At 36.3% G+C, this 21,784-nt stretch overlaps 1 protein-coding gene across 1 annotated transcript in view; it reads right to left on the bottom strand.

Moving 5' to 3' along the window:
• The window catches only part of GALNTL6 (polypeptide N-acetylgalactosaminyltransferase like 6), an 867,296-nt gene extending 846,507 nt beyond the window's left edge, over positions 1 to 20,789 (bottom strand). Inside the window, exons 1-2 of the mRNA XM_084883746.1 lie at positions 20,654 to 20,789; positions 20,229 to 20,537 (exon numbers count right to left, since the gene is read on the bottom strand). Of these exons, the coding sequence (XP_084739872.1) occupies positions 20,229 to 20,366 (138 nt within the window). The 5' untranslated portion in view covers positions 20,367 to 20,537; positions 20,654 to 20,789. The remainder of the gene's footprint in view (positions 1 to 20,228; positions 20,538 to 20,653) is intronic.
• Between the last annotated feature and the right edge of the window lie 995 nt (positions 20,790 to 21,784).

Genomic DNA, 21,784 nt, shown 5'->3' with positions numbered 1-21,784 from the left:
TAAAATTTGAAAAGTAATCCCCGAACCTGTAATTTCACAACCGTGCACTGAAATGGCAATAAGTGGTCTTAAACATTTGCTTGGGTGATAGTAGGACTTACAAGCTTATTGCATGTTTATGATTCTCTAGAAATACACATATATCAGACTAAAATATTCGCCACCAGCTAGTGGAGAGACCTACTTACTTTTTATGCTTTACTTTATGACTCTTTTGCCTCAGCCCATGGTGAAAAAGAATAAAATCATTCTTATTCACTATCCCTAAGTGATGTGTTTTATAGTCATGGCTCAGTTTTTTTAATATAATAAACCAGGGAACAAAAGGACGTTTGCTAAAATGAGAAATGAAATATTATTCAATACTTTCTCTCAATGCACTCACATGTCTATCAATCCCGACAAGAGCAAAATTCAAATATATATAAAATACATATATATGGTTGTATATGCATATATATTCTATGTCACACTTGCTAGAAGGAAACAACAATCTAAAACCAGCCATAAATAAAAAAATAAAATGAAATAAAAAGTAGATATTTACTGCAGGCACATAAATTCTTTCTTTTTAAAAATTATCTTGTAATGGATGTATAGATTTAAGATCCCCACTATTCATTATAGATGAGTACTTTCTAAAATAAAGCTTTTAATGGAGATGTCACAAAAAAATGAATTGTTTTATACCCGTAAGTGTAAATTAATGAGATTATTCCATCTAACTAAAAAATTGCATTGCAAAAACTTGTTAAAAGAATTAGATGGCTTTAACAAACATAAACAAACTACTATTTTACATTAAAAGGGACAAATATCTGATTGTTTTACTTGAATTAAAATATTTTAAAATTCATTCTTTAAAGATGTAATCAGAATCCCTACATTGCATCAGCACAATGAATATATTTTCCATGTGAATATATATATATATTACCATAAGATCACTGACTAAGATGAAATATGTCTCAAAATATTAGAAATATGGAACTAAAGATACTCAAGGAAATGATTTAAAAGTCAAAGTTATAAAGAGAAAAAAAATGCCTTTAGTGTTCAGGTCAGACAATTTGCTAAAAAAAATGCACATAGTTTCTCATAATGATTAACTCAACATGCATGGATACATATTTGTTGGGTAAGAGTACCTAAAATGCAATATTTTACCAACTATATATCATGACACAAGTCAATGCTTAATAATAGCATGTCTTATTTTTGTCCATTTATAAGAATGTTTTAAAATGGTCTTTTGACTAATAGATGCAATTGTGCAGATAATATTAAGGGAAAAGATCCCATTTAAACAACTCCCTGTAATATTTCTTCATGTGTTTTTAAAGCTGAATATAGCCAATAAACTGTCTTTCATCAAAAATCAGGTTAATATGCTATTGAGATTCACACAATAACAACTGAAATGAAAGAAGATCAAAATAAGGTGACTAGTTGATAGAAATGTCAGGAAGAAAAGTTCAAAACTCCAAAGCTGACCATCACACTGGTACAAATAAGAGGGAATATAATGAATGTGCTTGGAGTAATTTAGTATTATGAAGAATGCAAAACCATCTCATCAAACACAATGCTATTTAATTATCAGAACAGTAAGACATTTCCCCCCTAGACACTGAATTAAAAATGCCTCTACCAAATAAAGCTTGTCATATCATTTTTAGCTCTTATAATTTTTTCCTAATCTTTCATACATCTTACCCTTGAATTTTCTCCCTTTCTCTCCCTTCTTCAAAATCCCTGCTACATAACTGCTAATTAAAATAAACACAGGTAAATCAAGATAGACTTCTTCAAAAAGACAGGAACTGTTCAAAGGAGGACACATGCTAGAGAATCAAATGAATAGGAGTTTCAGGTCTGAAGCATTCAAATTAAAATCAGCCCCCATTTTTTTTAAATATTTTAATTAATTTTTTTACAGAGAGGAAGGGAGAGGGATAGAGAGCTAGAAATGCCCATGAGAGAGAAATACCAATCAGCTGTCTCCTGCACACCCCCTACTAGGGATGCGCTCGCAACCAACATACATGTCCTTGACTGGAATCGAACCAGGGACCTTTCAGTCTGCAGACCGACACTCTATCCACTGAGCCTTGAAATTTATCAATCCATACTTTCAAAATGACTTACACTATGAATTGTGCTATTTAGTGCTCCCTTGTAGGTTGTATTAATTAACTCAACCACAATTTTCCCCCGCATATTTATTTTTTTTAATTTCTCTATTGATTAAGGCATTATATATGTGTCCTCATCCCTCCATTAACTCCCCCAACACATACCCCCACTCATATCCTCACCCCCTAGTGTTCATATTCATTGTTTAGACTTATATTCATGCATACAAGTTCTTTTCAACCACATTTTTTAAGTAAATTAGTAAAGTTTATAAATTAAGCCTCTTCTCAATTAGCAAAGTCAATACTCAAGTGTGGACACATATTATGCCTAGGCATTAAATTGATAAAAGGCGGTACTATCAGTAGAAAAAGAGTAGATTCAATGGTTATATTTTTTTCATTGTCTTATTGACTTCTTTGAATATGGCCGTCTTGTTTTCTTTAAGTTAATTGGAGTTGTGCATATCTTCTATAGCATACTGAGATGGCTACATCATTGATGAAATCTCATTGTGATTTCAGTTTTAGGATCAGTCAGGTTTTGCATAATAGCATATGTATTAGGGACAGAATGACAGAAAAAGCACATATTAATGTGATCAAAATTCATAACTATGACAACAGTTTACCTTTTTAATCAGAGTAAAATAATAATTTACCTTTTTATATTCATAGTTTCTTTTTTATAATACCTACATAATGTTTAAACATACATACTTGGTTATGTATATAATATTTTTTTTACATAGATACAGTAAAGCTCAAATAAGTTATATAACAGATCATATTATCATTTTCCATTCTTTCAAATATTTATTGAGTAATTTGTGGTCAGGTAATGCTAGACACTGGAATTAAAAAATGTGAAAATAGGAAATTGTTAAAGTATATTAACTTCTTTATCTGTCATAAAAAATAACCACAAACTAGGTGGCTTAAACAGAAATGAAGGCTAGAATTCCAAACTTAAGATATTGGCAGTGCTGCACTACCTCTGGAAGCTCCTAGAAAGAATACTTCCTTGACTCTTCCAAATTCTGGTGACTGTTAGCATTCCATGGCTTCCTTGGCTTATGGCTACATCACTCTAATCTCTGCTTCCATCTTCATAGTTCATATCCCACTTCAGTCTATGTATTCTTTCCTTCTGTCCATCAAATACACCCTGTATATCTCTAATTAATTTAAGCTCACCCAGGATAATCCAAAATGATCTCTGCATTTCAAGATCCTTAAATTAATTACGTCTGCAAAGAACCTTTTTCAAATAAGGTAACATTCACAAGTTCAAGGTATTAGTACATGAACATACTGTATATTTGAAAGGGTGAGATCATTAAACTTACTACTGAGTTTTAAGAAACTAAATGATCAATGGTGAATGAATTATCTAAACAGATAGTTAATAACAGACAAATAAATTCCATTAAAAGGGAAAAAAATAAGGCTTTCATAGGAAACACTTAGGTAAGGTAACAAAACCAAGCATAGAAGATCAGGAAAATTTTCACAGAGAGAAGTAGAATGACACCAGAAATGATCCAGGCAAAACTGAAGGCTTAATACAGGAAAATTCCTGAAGGAGAAAGAACATAAAATTCTCAGAAACCTAAAAATGTTCTAAGTGGTTAGAATTTAGGAAGCTTGGCAGTGAAGTGGTAAGCAGTTGAACTAAAAAACTGAAAAACACACAAATTCATGGACTCTAAATAACATGTTACTAAACAATGCATGTGTTAACAATGAGATCAAGGAAGAAAACAAAAGATACCTTGAAACAAATGAAAATGAACACACAAAACACACAGTGAAAACAGTCCTAAGGAGGAAATTCATAGCATCAGAAGCCTATTCAACAAACAAGAAAAATGTAAAAAAAAAATCTAACTTTATACTTAAAGAAACTAAAAAACAAGAACAACGAAGTCCAAGGTAAGTAGAAGAAAAAAAAATATATATCAAAGCAGAAATAAAAAATAGAGTCTAAACAAAAAACACAAAAGATCAATGAAACAAAGAGTTGATTCTTTGAAAAATAAGCCAGATTGACAAACCTTTAATCAGACTCATCCTATATAATAATAGGTAATATGCAAATTGACTGTTGCTCAACACACAAGATGGCCACCCCCATGTGGACACAATATGGCCACCACAAAATGGCTAGCAGGGGATAGCAGTTATGGAGAAGTTGGGAAGGAAAAGGTCTGCAGGGGAGGGACAGTTGGGGGGGACCAGGCCTGCAGGGGAGGAGTGTTGGAGGAGGAACAGGCCTACAGTAGAAGGCAGTTGTAAGGGATCAGGGCTGCAGGGGAGGAGGGCAGTTAGGGGTGACCAGGCTTGCAAGGGAGGGCAGTTAGGCGTGACTGGGCCATCAGGGAAGGGCAATTCAGGGAGACCAGGCCTGCAGGGGGGGATAGTTAGGGGAGACCAGGTCAGCAGATAGGGGCAATCAGACCAGCAGGGGAGTGGTTAAGGGGTGATCAGGCTGGCAGGCAGAAGTGGTTAGGGGCAATTAGGCAGGCAGGCAGGCGAGCAGTTGGGAGCCAGCAGTCCTGGATTGTGAGAGGGATGTCCCAGATTGAAGAGATTGCAGGTTGGGCTGAGGGACACACAACCCCATGCATGAATTTCATGTACCAGGCCTGTAGTCAATGAATAAAAAGGACCTAAGTAATTGATTTTCAGAAATGAGGGGGGGGGGGTGAGTTACAACTGATGCCAAAGAAATACAAAGGACTGTAATGTAAGAAAATGTTATGAGCAACAATATGCTAACAAATGGATACTAATTTGGACAAATGGATAAATTCCTAAAAACATGCAATCTTCCAAAACTGAATCAGAAAGAATCAGAAAATCTGAACAGTCTGATTAAAACTAATGAAATTGAAGCAGTAATCAAAAAACCACCAACAAACAAAAGTCCCAGACTGGATGAATTCACAGGTGACTTTTATCAAACATTCAAAGAACTAATACTTATCCTTCTCAAACTATTACAAAAAGTTCAAGAGAGGGAAGACTCCCAAGCTAATTTTAGGAGGCCAACATTATCCTGTTTCCCAAACCAGATAAAGATTGAGCATCAACCTATGAACCAGGAAATAAAAATTCCAGTCTTGGTCAAGACAGATACCTGGGTTGTGGGCTCAATCCCCAGTGTGGAGTGTGTAGGAAGCAACTGATCAAATGATTCTCTCTCATCATTGATGTATCCATCTCTCTCTCCCTCTCCTTCCACTCTCAAATCAATAAAAATCTATATCTTTTGAAAAAAAGATATACTACTAAGAAAGAAAATTATTGGTAAATATCCCTGATTAATATACATGCTAAAATCATCAGTAAAATATTATCAAACCATAACCAGCAATCCATTACAAAGATGATATACCATGACTAAGTTGAATTTATTCTGGGATGCAAGGTGGGTACAATATCCACAAATCAATAAATGTGATGCAACTCATAAATAAAATGAAGGATAAAAACCACATGATCATATCAATGGATGCACAAAAAACATTTGATAAAATCCAGCACCCATTTATGATATAAACACTCAGCAAATTGGGAATAGAGGGAACATACCTCAATATAATAAGGGCCATATATGACAAACCACAGCTACCATCATACTCAATAGGGAAAAACTACAAGTGTTTCCTTTAAGAGCAGGAAAAATATATGGATCTCTATTTTCACCACTCTTGTCCAATATGGTACTAGAAGTCCTAGCCACATAAATCAGAGAAGAAAAAATAAAAGACACCCAAAATGGAAAGGAAGAAATAAAACTGTCATTATTTATAAATGACTTGATACTGTTTATAGAGAAACCTAAAGATGCAACCAAAATACTTCTATAACTAATAAATTCAATAAAATAGCAGGATACAAAATTAATATTCTGAAATCAGTTGCATGTTTATACACCAATAATGAACAGAAAGAGAAACTAAGAAAATAATTTCATTTAAAATTGCATAAAAAATAATAAGCATAACTCATGGACACAGACAATGGGGTGGTGAATGCCTGAGAGAAGGGCAGGGGCAGGGTTGAAGGGGTCAATGGGGAAAAAAGGGGACACATGTAATACTTTTAACAATAAAGATTTAATTTTTTTTAATTTTAAAAATAATAAAATACCTAGGAATTAATTTAATCAAGTATATAAAAGACCTGTACCTAAAAATTCTGAGACATGGAAGAAAGAAACTTAGGGAGAAGCAAATAAGTGTAAACATATGTTGTGATTAATGGAGTAGAAGAATTAACATCATTAACATATCCATATTATCCAAAAGCAATCTATAGATTCAACACAATTCCTATCAAGATACCAATGGCATTTTTCACAGAACTAAAACAAATATTCCAAAATATACATGGCACCACAAAACAGCCTGAATAGCCACAATAAGCTTGAGAAAGAAGAACAAAGTTAGAGGAATAACACTACTTGATATCAAATTGTACTACAGTGCCATAGCAATCAAAATAGCATGGTTCTGACATAAAAGCATATTTATATAGGTCAATGGAACAGAATATAGACCCCAGAAATAAACTCATGTCTTCATGATCAATTAATATGTAACAAGTAGGCAAGAATACGCAATGGGGAAAAATAGTCTAATCAATAAATGGTGTTGGGAAAGTTGGACAGATATGTGCAAAAAATAAAATAAAATTGGATTACTTTCTTACACCATGCACAAGAGTAAACTCAAAATGGATTCAAGACTTATATTTTAGATTCAAAGCCATAAAAAGCCTGGAAGAAAAGATAAACAGTAAAATCTCAGACATTTCTCATAGCAATATATTGTTTCTGATATATTTCTTTGGGCAAAGGAAATTCAGGGGGGGGGGGAGGGGGAACCACAAATGGAACTATATTAAAATAAAAAGCTTCTGTACAGTAAAAGAAACCATGAACAAAATGAAAAGAATGGGAGAACATATTTACCAATGATACAACTGATAAGGGTTTAATATACAAAATTTATAAAGAATTATAAAATTCAAAACCCCCAAAAACAATCCAATTAAAAAATGTGCAAAGCACCTGAAAAAAAACACTTCTCCAAAGAGGATATACAGATGACAGATACACATATGAAAAGATGCTAAGTGTTATTAATCATTAGAGAAATGCAAATTAAAACCACAATGAGATATCACTTCACACCTGTCACAGTGGTTATCAACAATAAATCAACAAACAAATGTTGGCAAGGGCATGGATAAGAGGGAAATCTTGTGTACTGTTGGTGGGAATGTAGATTGATGCAAGTTATTGTGTAAAGCGGTATGGAGTTACCTCAAAAAAATAAAAAAAATAAAAAAATAAAAAATGGAACTGCCTTATGACCCAGCAATTCCACTTCTGGGAATTTATTTGAAGCAACCTGAAACACTAATTCGAAAGAATATATGCCCCTCTATGTTCACTGCAGCATTATTCACAATAGATAAGATTTAGAAGCAGCCCAATGGCCCACCAGTAGACAAGTGAATAAATAGCTGTGGTAAGTTTCCACAGTGAAATACTACTCCAATGTGAAAAAGAAACTCTTACCTTTTGAGACAGCATGAATGGACCTAAAGGGCATTACACTAAGCAAAATAACCCCAGTCAGAGAATATAAATACCATATGATTTCACTTATATATTGGATCTAATGAACAAAATAAATTTTAAAAATATAAACAGACAAAAAGAACAGAATGACAGCTGTTAGAGGGGAAGGGTTTGGGGGCTGGGTAAAAATGGCAAAGGGATTAGGCAAAAATGAAAAAACAACTCATAGACACAGACAACAGTATGGTGATTACCAGAGTCAAAGGGAGGTATAGGCAGGTAAAAGGGGGGATAAATGGTGATGAAAGGAGACTTGAATTGAGGTGGTGAACACACAATACAATATACAAATTATGTATTATAGCATTGTACACCTGAAACCTATATGATGTTATTAACCAGCTAAAGGCCCTGTGCACAAATTTATGCATGGGTGGGGTCCCTCGGGGTGGCCTGCGGGGATCAGGCCAAAACCCATAGTCCAGCACTACCTGCAGCTCCTACCTACTGCTCCTGCTCATCCTGGCCCCACTGCACTTTCTGTGGGCTCACACCCAATCAATCCCAATCCTGGCACCCTCCAGAGGGAAGTGGCCTGCGGGATTGGGCCAAAACCAGCTCTCCAATGTCTCCTGAGGGGTTTCAGATTGTAAGAGGGAAAAGGCCAGGCCGTGGGACTCCACTGATGCATGATCAGTGCCAGGGAGGGACCTTGAGAGGGCTTCAGGGCATATCTGGCCCTGTCTTGCCCAGTCCCAATTGGCCAGCTACCTAACCTACAGGTTGGAGCACCTGCCCTCTGGTGGTCAGTGCACTTTATAATGACTGGTCGACTGGTCAACTGTCTACCCCATGGTGGTCAGTGCATGTTATAGCGAGCAATTGAGCTGCCTTAGCACATCATTAGCATATTATACTTTGATTGGTTGAATAGTCGACCGAACATGGGATGACAGGACACTTAGCATATCAGGCTTTTATTATATAGGATCTTATCTCAATAAATTAAACAAAAATTTTAAAATACTCTAAGGAAAAAAATAAAAGAAGACCTTAATATGGTAAAGCTGTATTAAAGAAGAACTTTAATAATAATGTGTGGGAGGCCAATGAATAGATTTAGGAAGGGCAGTGGGCTGTATGTACAATGAATCACTCTGAATAATCACCTCTGGCTGCTATGAGGTGGAGGGAAGAAGGCTGGAGTCAGGAGTACCAAGATGAGGGTCTTCTATACTCATCTATTGAAGTGTTCATGTTGGTCCCAACTAGGCCAGAGTCAAGGTGGATAAAAGAGATGAATTCAAGAGAGATGTTTTAGGAAGAATTGCTACTGCTTAGCAACCAAGTAAATTTGAGAGTAAAGATAATGGAAGTCCAATTATAATGAACAGTGGGATGGAAGACAATGTACTATATTAAGATGAGAGACACAAAAGGAGGACAGGAGTAAAGCATGGAAGAGAAAAACAAATTTCACCTTAATATTTAAAGTTTAAAATACATGTCTCTAGCTTTCAGACTGCTGTGTGGACCACAGGCTAAAAGGGAAATTTGGGCTAGACACATGGATTTCTCAGTCGTGAACTTTAGTGTGAGAGCTGAAATGAGGAGCTGGGTGAGATATTCCAAAGCAAAGTACAGAACAAGAAGTAATCCTAAAGACCTCTGAAGAATATTCCATTTTAAGGAAAAGATAGATTAGAAGTAGGAGTCTATAAAGAACACTGGCAACTGTGTTATGCATGGGTGGTAGTAGGGATGGGCAGTGGGAATAGGAGAATTAAAATAAGAGTTTGCAGAGTCTGAATCACTCCAAGTTTACCTACTAAGCCCTCCTTTCTGCTTTTCAAAGTTTTTTTCTAATTTCTCAGGTCTGCCACCCATCACCTCTTAGACTCAGATGAAAATGATTGCTTTAAGTAAGGTAGAATGCTTGGTTGCATTCTGTCAAGTAATATGACTGATGAACTGTCAAAGGATTTCTGATGACAATGGTGAAATCAGTTAAAACAGATTGGATGAGTAGGATTTGGCCTGAGGTTGGAAGAAGTGAAAAGTAAAGAATTGGATGCATCCAGTTTGGTTATTACGACAAGGGAGTCCAACCAGTTTGGCTCAGTGATTAAGTGTCAACCTAAGAACTAGGAGGCCATGGTTTGATTCCAGGTCAGGATGCATGGCCAGGGTTGCAAGCTCAATCCCCATGAGGGAGTGTGCAGGAAGCAGCTGATCAATGATTATCTCTCATCATTAAAGTTTCTCTCTCCCTCTCGCTTCCTCTCTGAAGTCAATTTTTTAAAAGAGAGAGAGAAGGAGAGAGACAGAGCAGTGGTAAAAGGGAGTTTTTTATTTTTGCTTTGCTCTTTTGCTCCCCACACCTCTTCAATAGTGGGCAAAACTTGAGCAAATTTTTTAAATATATATTTTATTGACTTTTTACAGAGGAGGAGAGAGGGATAGAGAGCTAGAAACGTCGATGAGAGAGAAACATCGACCAGCTGCCTCTTGCACACACCCCCCGGGGATGTGCCCGCAACCAATGTACATACCCCTGACTGGAATCGAACTCGAACTGGGGACCCCTCAGTCTGCAGACCAACGCTCTACCACTGAGCCAAACCGATTTCGGCAAAACTTGAGCAAATTTAAATACTGGAATGAAGGATGAATCCAAAAGGAAAAGGCAACAATGAATAAATGCAATGAAAAAATAATAGATGAAATCCTTAAAAATAAGAAAGTTGTGATCCATAATCTGGATAGAGTTTCCACATTTATCCTAAAAGTAGGAACATTTTTCCTTAGTAACAGGAGGCAAATAGAGAACTGGGGAATACCCGCAGGTGCTTTTTCTGATTTTATGGCATGAAGTCTTGGCTCTCCCAGTATGAAAATTATACACCCTCAGTGTAGAGTGAGGCCAAGCTATCTGCTGTGTCTGATAAGAAAAGTGGTGACAAGGGAGATTTGAGAAGAGAAGGCTGGAAAATGCAGTTTTGAAAAAGACAGATGAAGAGCTAAAGAAAAAAGCATAGAATGGTTCCTTACTGGAAGTCTAGGCTTCACTCTGCCAGTTTTTACTTTTAACGTACAAAAAGATTGTTTCCCTTGAGGTGACAAAACTAAGCAATATTTACTTTCTGATTGCATAGTTTAAAATAAAATGGCAGTTCCCAGTATTACAAACAAAACAATAGCAACAAAGACTAACAGCAGAAGCCTTGAGCTAAAACCTATTTCCCATATACATTCCAATAATTGAAAATACATTTACTAGTAGGTTCAACAAAACCTTTTTTTTTTTTTATAATGCAAGAGACTCAAATGTTTAAAATGTTCCAAGCCTTTCATCCATTCATAGGAATAATAATTGATGAAATCAATTCCTAGGTGAAATTTATCTTTAATAAAAAAAAATCAAAGGAAAAGATGGGGGGGAGAAGGCTCTAAGCAGGAAAAAGCATGGAATAGGAGTTAAAGTATGAGTGGCTTATATTTCTAACCTTTCTGGAGTATTATCCACTTGGCCTCCCTGATGTGTATCATTCCCTATACATTTCATACAGTATTAGAACTCAACAAGTTTGCCTCAGAATGCTGAGGATCTTGCAGAAACTGCAATTTTCTTCAGCTTGTGAAAGGAAAGTTGAAAGTTTCTACAGAAGTTAAGAGGAGGGTCAATCCCATTATATAGTTGTTAATCTGACAGCCTTCTGCTAGGCTATCTAAAAAATTATAAACTTCACTTAGGGATTGAAAGCATTTTTTTTAATCCTCTATCACCACCTAGTTTTATACAATTTTCCATCCCTCAGTCGTCCCAATAAGTTTATTTCTTAGAAGCACTAAAAGTGGAAATGAGGCAGCTCTTAGTTTGTCAAGTCACTCTCATTTAGCAGCATCATTCTTGATTCTCCCAATACCATCTTACTGACAGAAGCAGCCAGAACAAAAGTGTTGAAATTCAAGCTACATAAAATATTAAAATATTCGACCCTGAAGACATTTTTAGATCATTTTCTTTGGAAGTTTAGACTGATTTAATGAAATAATTTATGAGATATATTATATCCCTTGAGGGCAAAATACACATAGAGAAATCAACACCAAGTGGAAAGAATAGCACAAAATGTAGGGGGGAAAGGTTGCCACAGTACATTTGGTTGCTGAGTGCATATGCTAGGAAGAACTGAATTCTCTGTTGAAAGCTAGTTGCTGTCAATATGCAAGACTGCAGGAGCCCTTGGTTCAAATTACAGAAACATTAAAATAAGTACTGTATTATTTTCATATGGGCTACTAAGAATAAAAAAGTGAAAAGTAAAAGATGTTAAAGGTTCTTGGAACATTTTTGAGAAGCCTGTAAAAATTGAGAAATTTTTATGTAACCTCATGACGGGTTTATGAACAAAAGGGCATATAGGAACATATTTTGCCTGTATGTCCAATTTCAATTATCCAGAAGTCTAATAGATAATAACAGCTAACCCTTTACGATTGTTTTCTATGTGTCATCATGCTTTTCAATCAATTTATGCATATTATATAGCTTATTTAACCATTATATCAACTCAATTAAGTAGGCACTAATTTTATAATCATTTAGAAATGGTAAATCGGAAGCACAGAGTAGATAAGTAACTTGCTGAGGATTACTCAGCCACTAATAGAACTGGAACTAAAAGTAGGCAGCCTAGAGCAAACAGAGGAAGAACCAAGATGGCAGTACAGGCAAACTCAAGTACTTGCAGCAAAATTACAGCTAAGCCCAGGATGATTCCTATTGTGGGGGAGGGGGAAGTGGGAGGGGGTGTGCAGGAGGCAGCCAATCAATGTTTCTCTCTTATCATTGATATTTCTATCTCTCTCTCTCCCTTTCTCTTTGAAATGAATATATATAGTTTTTTTTTAAATGCTTCCTTGTAATTCATGTTTGCTTAGTTCTCAAATTCTTACTTGCAATTCATGTAGAGAAAAAAAATGCCTACATGTGAGTCATTGGCTTTATTTGTTATGGGACATGAAGATAGTCACTACATAGAAATATGGCTGTCTTTTTAATAAAGAAGAATTACATCGAAAACTTCAGTTTTTGAATAGTGTTGAATACAATATATCAAAAATCACTTTTGCTACAAATGATTATATGAAAATTAAAATTGACAATTTGTCAAGTATTAGACCAGAAACTATAAACAAAGCCCTTTTATTTTCTAGACCTTATTTATTTCTGTATCAACAATCTTCCCTTCCAGACTTAACACATCTGTGGCAATCCTCTATAATATCCAATGCTCTGCTATGCTGTCTTGATATTGCCTTGCAAAGAGAGCCATTGATTAAACAAACTTGAACTGCCTTCCTAAAGACAATCATTGCTTATGCATGCATATAGTATATATAACAATAACCTATATCCATTAACCTTATATGTTCTTCACAGTACTATATATTTTGTTCACAGTCCTCACTATAACACTACAGGAAAGTATTATCATCTCCATTTGATTGAAGAAAAAAACAGACCAGGGGAAAATCAATGATTTACTCAAGAAATTATACAGAGTGCTAAGTGATGGGCACAGAATTTGAACCCTGATAATTTGATTCCAGAGCCTATACACTTATATGCTAACAGAGAATAAGATGATAGAAATTCTGATATTTCTTCTCAAACTAAGTTCAATTAAATCATCCTGCTGGAGAAATATGCCAAAAGTAAGGAAAAAGGAAAGCCCAACTCATTCAAACTTGGGTGGCAGCCCTGACCCATTTGGTCATTTTAAATATAATATAAATGTTCAAAATGATTCATAATAAAATGTACTGTTTCTGGCTTTCTAGACTTCGTGTACTGAAATAGCATGGAGTGAGCATTTGAGTACTTGAACTAAATTCAAAATTAGCTTTCTCAGCCCTCACTGAGACACCACCACTCCTTTGCAACAAGGAACTGATAGGCACCTGCTGGTAGTCTATGGCAACCACCACTGTATTGATTATATTACCAGATAACAATGGCTTGCCCTATGTATAAACTGTGCAACTATAACAGGCTAAATCTTTATTGTAATTCTCACACTTGCTAAATAAATATAAGTGCTCCTAGAGACAGGTGCATTTTCCCAGAATTATATTAATAACATTTAAGTGATGCTTCAAACTCAATTGACATAGTTTTTTTTTTGTTGTTGTTGTTGTTTTTTTTTTGTGTGTGTGTGTGTGAATTCAACACAATGAAATAAGCAAGTTACAAAAGTAAAAAAATATTGTAGGAAATGAAACAGTTCGGTGTGTCTATTTTTTTTTTATAAGTGAGACCATGTGTGTAGATGTATGTAGATGTGTGTATTGCTAAATGAATATGTGAAGTGAGTACATTTAATTTGAGAGTACTGCTCATCCAGTCCACATTGTGTGTTTTTTCCTCACCACACTGGAAGTAGAAAAGTTGGAGAAAACATGGATTTACCTATTTCTCTAAATATACTTTTATTTTTTCACCCCCTTTCTGGCCACCTCATTGGAGTTTGGTGGTAACAGACACCAGCATATACGTGAGAGACAGTGGGGGTAAACATGTCTTCAATCCGTATGTATGCCTTGAGTCTTCTTTTTAAGCATTAAATAAACCCAGTATATGTATTTTTGTGTTTGTCTAAATACATATTCTCAGTGGCACAAATGTTTTTCATTTGTTTTGCTGTTGTTGTTCACCCAAGCATTACAACTACATTTTGAGATAATTTAGGAATTGTTAAGTATTGGTGTGACAGATGGAGATCATAAGGAGAGCAAGCATCTAGTATGTGTCTTTATCTTTACTGTCATCTTCAGAACCTCCTATTTCTTTGCACATTTGCACTTTTGTTTCCATAATGGTGTTTTTGTAAACATATATGTAAATGTGAAGAACATAGAAGAACGACATGGTCATGTCAGATGGCTTTAAGATTCTGAAATATCCAGGACTTAACTCTTCTTCCTGAGCAAGTCAAGCAAATGAGAAATGAGCATGACTGCTGGACAGAACTTATCCAAACCTGAAACTGTATGTTATTCACATTGCATAATGTCTTGTCTTTATTTTAATTAGTCCCTCCTCTAAAGCAATTCTTTATTTCACTGAGGAAGAGAGATAGAAGCATCAATGATGAGAGAAAATCATTGACTGGCTGCTTCCAGCATGCCCCACACTAGGGATCCAGCCTGCAATCTGGGCATGTGCCTTGACCAGGAATTGAACTGTGACCTCCTGGTTCATAGGTTGATGCTCAACCATTGAACCACGCTGGATGGGCTCTAAGACAATTCTTGATAACTCTCATGTTTATAAATGTTTTACATGCGGAGACATAGTTGAAAATTTCTCTAAAGGCTCTCATGGCTACCTCTAACAAAACAAAGTTACCAAACAAAACTCATTTCTCTTCTCTAACCACTTAAATGGTGCACTTTCTCACCCTTTACACTACATATCCCACCTCTGATTTGATTTCTTTTATAGAAAAAAAGAAAAGAACACATGGGAGGTTAATTGATCCAGGACAGCATTGAGCAGGGGTGGGGGAGGAAACTATCTCATTATTTACCAGGATGTGTACAGAAGACTGTATTTCATACTGTCTCCCCTGGGGCAAAGTCATGAACTAATCATGTTTCGATCTACTAGGTCACAGCAAATAATTAAGACACTTGTTCCAGTCATCTGTGTGGTGAGATCCTCACAGGGGTCTTCAAACTACGGCCCGCGGGCCACATGCAGCCCGCAGAGGAGTCTGATCCTGCCCGCCAGGTTTTCTGGGCAGTGAGCACAGCCGAGGTGTTACAGTAGGAATTAGTAGTTCATATAGTCCGGCCCTCCAGCTCTCTGAGGGACCGTGATCTGGCCCCCGCTTTAAAAAGTTTGAAGACCCCTGAAAAGGTCCTTATAATCCTAATTTTAAAATCTACATCTTAGCTAATTAAAAACAGTCCCAAATTAATTCATTATTTCACATCTAGTGTACTGAGAATGTACCATCTGATTTTAAGAGGAGAAAAATCTTAATTTTTTTCTTCTGTTCTTAGCGCTTCCAATATTTAGGGTGTTTACTGAAAAAGAAATATAGACATGCTCTACAGCTTTAGTGAGCACCATGACAAAAGAAAGCATGTTTGCATACACTGGGTACCAATTATCTGACTTCTTCCCATCATAAAAGAAGTAAAAATACCAGAATATAATGTTCCTAGCTGAAAGGAAATCTTACCCGCTCCCCCCAAAGTGTGGAGCTAACATTAGAAGAGTTGGAAAAGATGCTGAGGGATCTCTTTGAGGATATATATATATATATATATATATATATATATATATATATATGGCGTAAGTTTCACGTGTACCAAGTATAGCTTACATGTGGATCTGACTAAAAACAACAACTTACCTCAAAATATTTTCCATATCTAAGGTGTGATTTCACAACTTCACAACTTTATGTACCTTTTTATGAGGCAAGCATAATTAGCCCTATTTTATAAATAGCAATTCTTAAGTACAAGGTTGCACAGTTTAAAAGTGACTTGATTGTCCAGCTTTTGTTTGTTTGTGTTTTTTTTTAATGTGGTAAAATATCTAGGCCAAACATGTTCCTAAAATCATTCTGAACAATTCTGAAAATGTCTGATTTAAAATTTTGAGATTTCCATCCTAGTTTTAATTTGCAAAAATCTCTTCATATTCTGATTACTTTTTAATATTTTCTATAACTCATATTGTTTGCAACTTAGTTACTAAACTATTTTACAGCTTTTTAAATCAATCATTTCAATGTATTCAAGAAAAGAAAGTGTTTTGGAGTCATTTTTATTTACTTATATTTTCATAAATGATTAGGAAAAGATATGTTATAATACTGAATGAAGTAGATTTGCTCTGAAATATTGCTTTGTTCTAATTATCATCCTAATGCAGTTTAATGAAGATCTAGATACATAATTTTAATTGCAGCTAAAACCAAAGAGGAGTAGCTATTCAAATTATTTTAAATGAAAGTATAAATGATTATACAATAATAATACAGTAATCATCCCTCACTAAATATCACATTATTATCAATAAATACCTTTGAATTATATATATGGCAAACAAGTGGCAAAATTAACTCAATTGAAGATAACATATGATAATTATGATTGATAATTTAATTAATAACATCTAAACAAGAACTATAAAATATTTTTAAATTTTTATAAAACTTTACAAATTGCAAAAGCTTAATATTTATTTCAGCTTGATTCCAATTTTGCAGAGCTCAAACAATAAAATAAACCTTTTAATTACTGTATGACTAAAACTATTTTTCAATTTTCTTTGTATAAAAGGAAAAAAAGCTTTTAGATAAATAATTAGGAAATTTTTATATCATATTTTTTATTTTCTATAAAACAGATGGGGCAAATGTTTAAATCTTATGGGACTTATAAGTATTACTTTTAATGTAAAATGATAATAAATACAAAGAATTGATTTGTAAGCATATAAGAGATGAGAAATATGTAAAATATTAACAACATGGAAATTAATATGCAGTTTGATCAGTGCTTTCTGTTTTTCCCTCCCTTTAATTTACCTCAGATAAATTAAATTATTATGTGAGTTATTATTTACATAATAAACACTATACTGAATGGCAGATAGGCAAACTATTAGTAATATACTCTGATAAAATACAAATTAAGAGTATTTTAAAAGTATTAGCCATTCTGCGATTTTTGAATTTCCACAAATTAATGTATTTCCCTAAAACACACTGTAAAAATTAAACTACATAAAACAGTGAAAATTTTCAACTCCAGTGATCACTGCCATGCCACCCTTACAACCTCACTGTGGATTGACAAATAACTGATGTAAAAATAGAGCTCTCATTTGAGCATGTGACTTGGTTTGAATAGCTTCATTGCTTATTGCTTTCAATGCCCCAATCAGCACATAATCCTTAACCTCAGCATTTTACAACTTGGTGATAAATATAGTAAAAGATGGCTTTTGGAGAAAATTTTAGCAATCAACCAAGAAAATGTCTCTTTAAAATAAATTGCTAAATTTAATGAACACATTACCCCAATAGGCAAATTATATGCTTCAATTGAAAACCTTTGCATTTAGCTGACTTCCTAACATTGAAATATAGATACATTAGCAAAATATTACATCATAATAGTAAGCATGCTTAATTCATCACTGCAAGCAACTTTTTATTTTGGTAATTGCATATGTGTGCATAAAACTTAACTTTTACTTATCTGATACTCATGTAATGATGTCAACATGCCCTATTTTTCTTTCCAATTATATTTATTAATATAATAAAATAAATAAAAGCTTACCTTTTCCTGTTTTAGAATGAATTCTATCTTTCAGAAAGTAAGTAATCTTACTTTTAAAGTTGACTTTGTATCTATAAAAAGTATTAATTTAAAAACCATAATTTAGGCTAACAATACTAAAGTACATGACCGACATTCATTTTATGACATTTACTACTACAATATCTTTTCTTTATTCTTGGTTTCAAAACTGTTACATAGAATTAGTAAACTGGGATGTCACAAGATATCCATCTTGTTACTCTACAGCATATGAACTTTGAGGAACTGTTCCTTCTCTTACCACTTCATCCCTTTGATACCCATTAACTTATTATCTGATATAAAGCATCATTTTACTACAGAAGAATCAGAAACAAGGAAACCATTTTTGAAGATTTTAATGGCAAATAAAAGAGTTGATTTGTCATATTTTATATTCTTATTGCATCAGAGAAACACATTTTTTATTAAGAGTCAAAATCAATAGACCCAGTTGATAGATTATAAAGATCTCATTAATAAGATTAATTAGTTTTTAACGTTTGCTATACCAGCAAATATTTCAGATAGTTATTGTTAAGTGAATGAGCAAAATTCAAGAAAGATATTTTTGTTTTAGGTATTTTGTAAATATTGGAATGGAAGTTTTACATAATAGTGCATTAACTATCAATGGTAATAAAATCTCATTTCATACCAAGGGTTATAGAAATAAGTGATCTAAATAGAAAAAAAAAGTTTAACATACAGAGTACCCATGTCTTTTTTTATTGCAATTACAGAATACACTTTAAATGAAAGTTCCATCTGTATTAGAAAGGATAATAGATATCAATAACTAAATGAAAATATTTCAGCATTTTCCCTCAAAATTCCAACCCACCAAAAATCCATAAGCAACTAGTTATCTTTACAGTCTCGCAACTGGTAATGATTACTTGTCATAATGAAAAAGCAAATTACTTCCATGTATTTCACCAACTAACCACTCACTGTGTAAAAAGAAATTAAACTTTGTTAAGTATAAGAAACAATATTTAGTTGCCATTACTAAATATATTTATGTTGTTCACAAGTAGACAACTTAAGCACTTCTATATGTAGAAGGTATGTCGTGTACATGGGTGATGACCCTTGAAATTAAAAATATTAATATTTCGAGCGGATGCACAGGACTAACTGAAAAGTGTTGTATCAATACCATAAAGAAGGCTACAGTCAATTGTTAAAAGTTTAATTACAGAATCTGTTTTACTTATTAACAAACAAGGAACTCAACAATATTGGATTTCATCCACATTTTGTGAAGGGTGTTTTGCACTATTGCTCACTAAGAAAGATAGTTATTTTGATCCATGTTAAGCCAACAGCAATGCACATACTAAGTAAAAAGAGAGCATACCACACTACATGGTATTTCTGATTTGAGAGAAAGCTTCTAACAGCAAACTGTTATCACCAGGCTGTGAAACTGAAGGGACATGCTTGATAACTCTGCTGTGTATACTCCACGGTACCACCTTAGCAACAGGGGAGAAGAAACCGAGACACGTTAAGTTCCCCAAGGCTGGGTGAAAAAGCTGTTGTTAAGCAAAAATAACAGCCCAAAATATAGAAAACTGTAGTTTGTGGTGTTTTTTTTTTTTAATCACCACTTCACTATTCTAATGCTTTAATTTGCCCAATTCAATATACACACCCAAAGCAGAGAAAAAGCAGAGACAAATCTCTGGGATAAACTTGCACCAAACGTACTCCCACATCCCACAAATAAGCAGTTCACCTTCTACTCATATCAAAACAAAACCAACGTTCAAGACCAACTGTCAAAGAGTATCTTTACTTCTTGAGCTCTCTCACCCTCCTTTCCCAGTTCATTCATTTTCCATTTCACCATGTCATTGACCGCGATCTTAAAACAACTACTTGCTTTAAAAAAAAAACAAACAACAACAACAACAACAAAAAAAAAAAAAAACACCCAAAGTCTCTAGAGTCTGGTCATGTCAGTTCTGTCAAGACTTGGGAGAAAAACCCAAGCTGTCCCCCGCCCCTGCTTCCTTGTGCCTTCCCCTCCCACCCCTGCGGGTCACAGCATGCCTTACCAGCTCTCCTGTGATCTTTCTCTGGGGGGCACTTACCTGCTGCTCCCCAGGCTCGGTGGACTTCACCAGGTGCTTATCCTTGTACAGAGACCAGAGGCCGATGTTGGGCAGGAATATTAAAGCCACCATGAACAACAAAGTCATCTGCAGAAACCTCTTCTGCTTCCTCTTCATGGCAAATGAGAGCGGGTGAGGAAAGTTAGAGGAGATGGCTCCCTGGCTGCTCCTGGCGTTGGATGCCACCTTCAGGTCCTCTCCCCTGCCAAGCACCAGAAACTGCGGAGGAGCTACAAACTTTTGGGGCGTGCTCAGCACCAGTCCGCAGGATCAGAGGGAGCCGGGCATCTGCAGAACAAACGCACAGTTACTTTCCCCCCACCCCAGAAAACGGTGACGAAGGCACTGTCTATTGGCTCAGAATTGAATGACTTGGCTTGAGGAAATCATTAAAGCCTACTGACCTTCATTCATGGAAAGCGATGGAGTAAACAGAAAGGTTTCACAGGCTAGTCGTGAGTTATGAAAAGTCAGTGGCATGCTGGATACTTCAGAAAACAGGAGTTTGGGTGGTGTTTTTTCCCCCCTTAGGTTGGAGGGCTGGCTAGTGGAGGAGAGAGTTAAGTAAAAACTGTGAGGGAGCCAGCGGCTCAGCCCAGCAAGTGTCTGGAAGAGAAGTGTCCTCTTTGGACACATGGAGCATCCCCTTCCCTGTCTTCCCGGAATATCTCTTGTGATGTCCCCCCACCTCCTCCCCGGGGAATAACCCACCTGAACTCCAGTCCAACTCCCTGGGAAGCCAGCGTGCTGATGGGCTCCACAGGGATGGATGCCAGGGACGCGGGATCCGGGAGAACTCCTGTTTGGATGGAGGTGCGCAAACTCCCATCCACGCTCCCCCGCAGGCAGAGGCTGGGGACCTGGGAGCCGAGGGGACTGAGGCCACAGATGTCAGCCTGAGAGGTGGAGCGCAGCCCTGGGAATGCGATCTTCCCTGAAGTGAGCTCTCAGCCCATCAATCTCTTCCTTTCTCCGGTGACGCGCTCACGCTCCGATGTTCATGTTACCATTCTTTTCCGGCCGCTGAGCGAACCTGGAGAGACGCCAGGAGCCCCCAAAGAGTGCTGTCTTCAGTCTCCCCCTCCTGGGGAAGGGGACGGAGGGGTGGCTAAACCCAGGGGGAGCCGGGATTGCAGGGAGCGAGGGCGCCAGGGAGGGGAGCAGACTGTGAGGATGCTCCTTGCTCGCAGCCTGCTGCCTTCTGCTGAGCCGGGGGGCGCTGGTGTGGACCACGACCACCACGTGTGGGAGCCCCGGGAGGGAGGTGGACGCCGGCAGGGGGTGGGGGGCAGTGCCTCCCAGCTTCCAGATCCTATATAAACAAACCTGGGTGGAGGGGAAGGAGGCGGCAGAGGCGCAGCTGGGAGAGGACCTGGAGCTCCCAGCCTAGGCGGACCCTCCCTTTCTCTGCCAGGCCTTTTCGAGGCAACTTCGGAGCGGCTGAGAGAGCCCCTTCCCCGCTCCTCTGACCCCAAAGGGGCCAGGCCAGCGGTTCCGGAGGAGGAAGAGGCACCCCGCTGCTGCTGGTGGGTTTG

This window comes from Pipistrellus hanaki (assembly GCF_964339955.1).
Source record: "Pipistrellus hanaki genome assembly, chromosome: 5".
Taxonomy (NCBI): Eukaryota; Metazoa; Chordata; class Mammalia; order Chiroptera; family Vespertilionidae; genus Pipistrellus; species Pipistrellus hanaki.
Note: the sequence above shows the minus strand (reverse complement) of the source record. Positions and strands in the feature narration are given on the sequence as shown.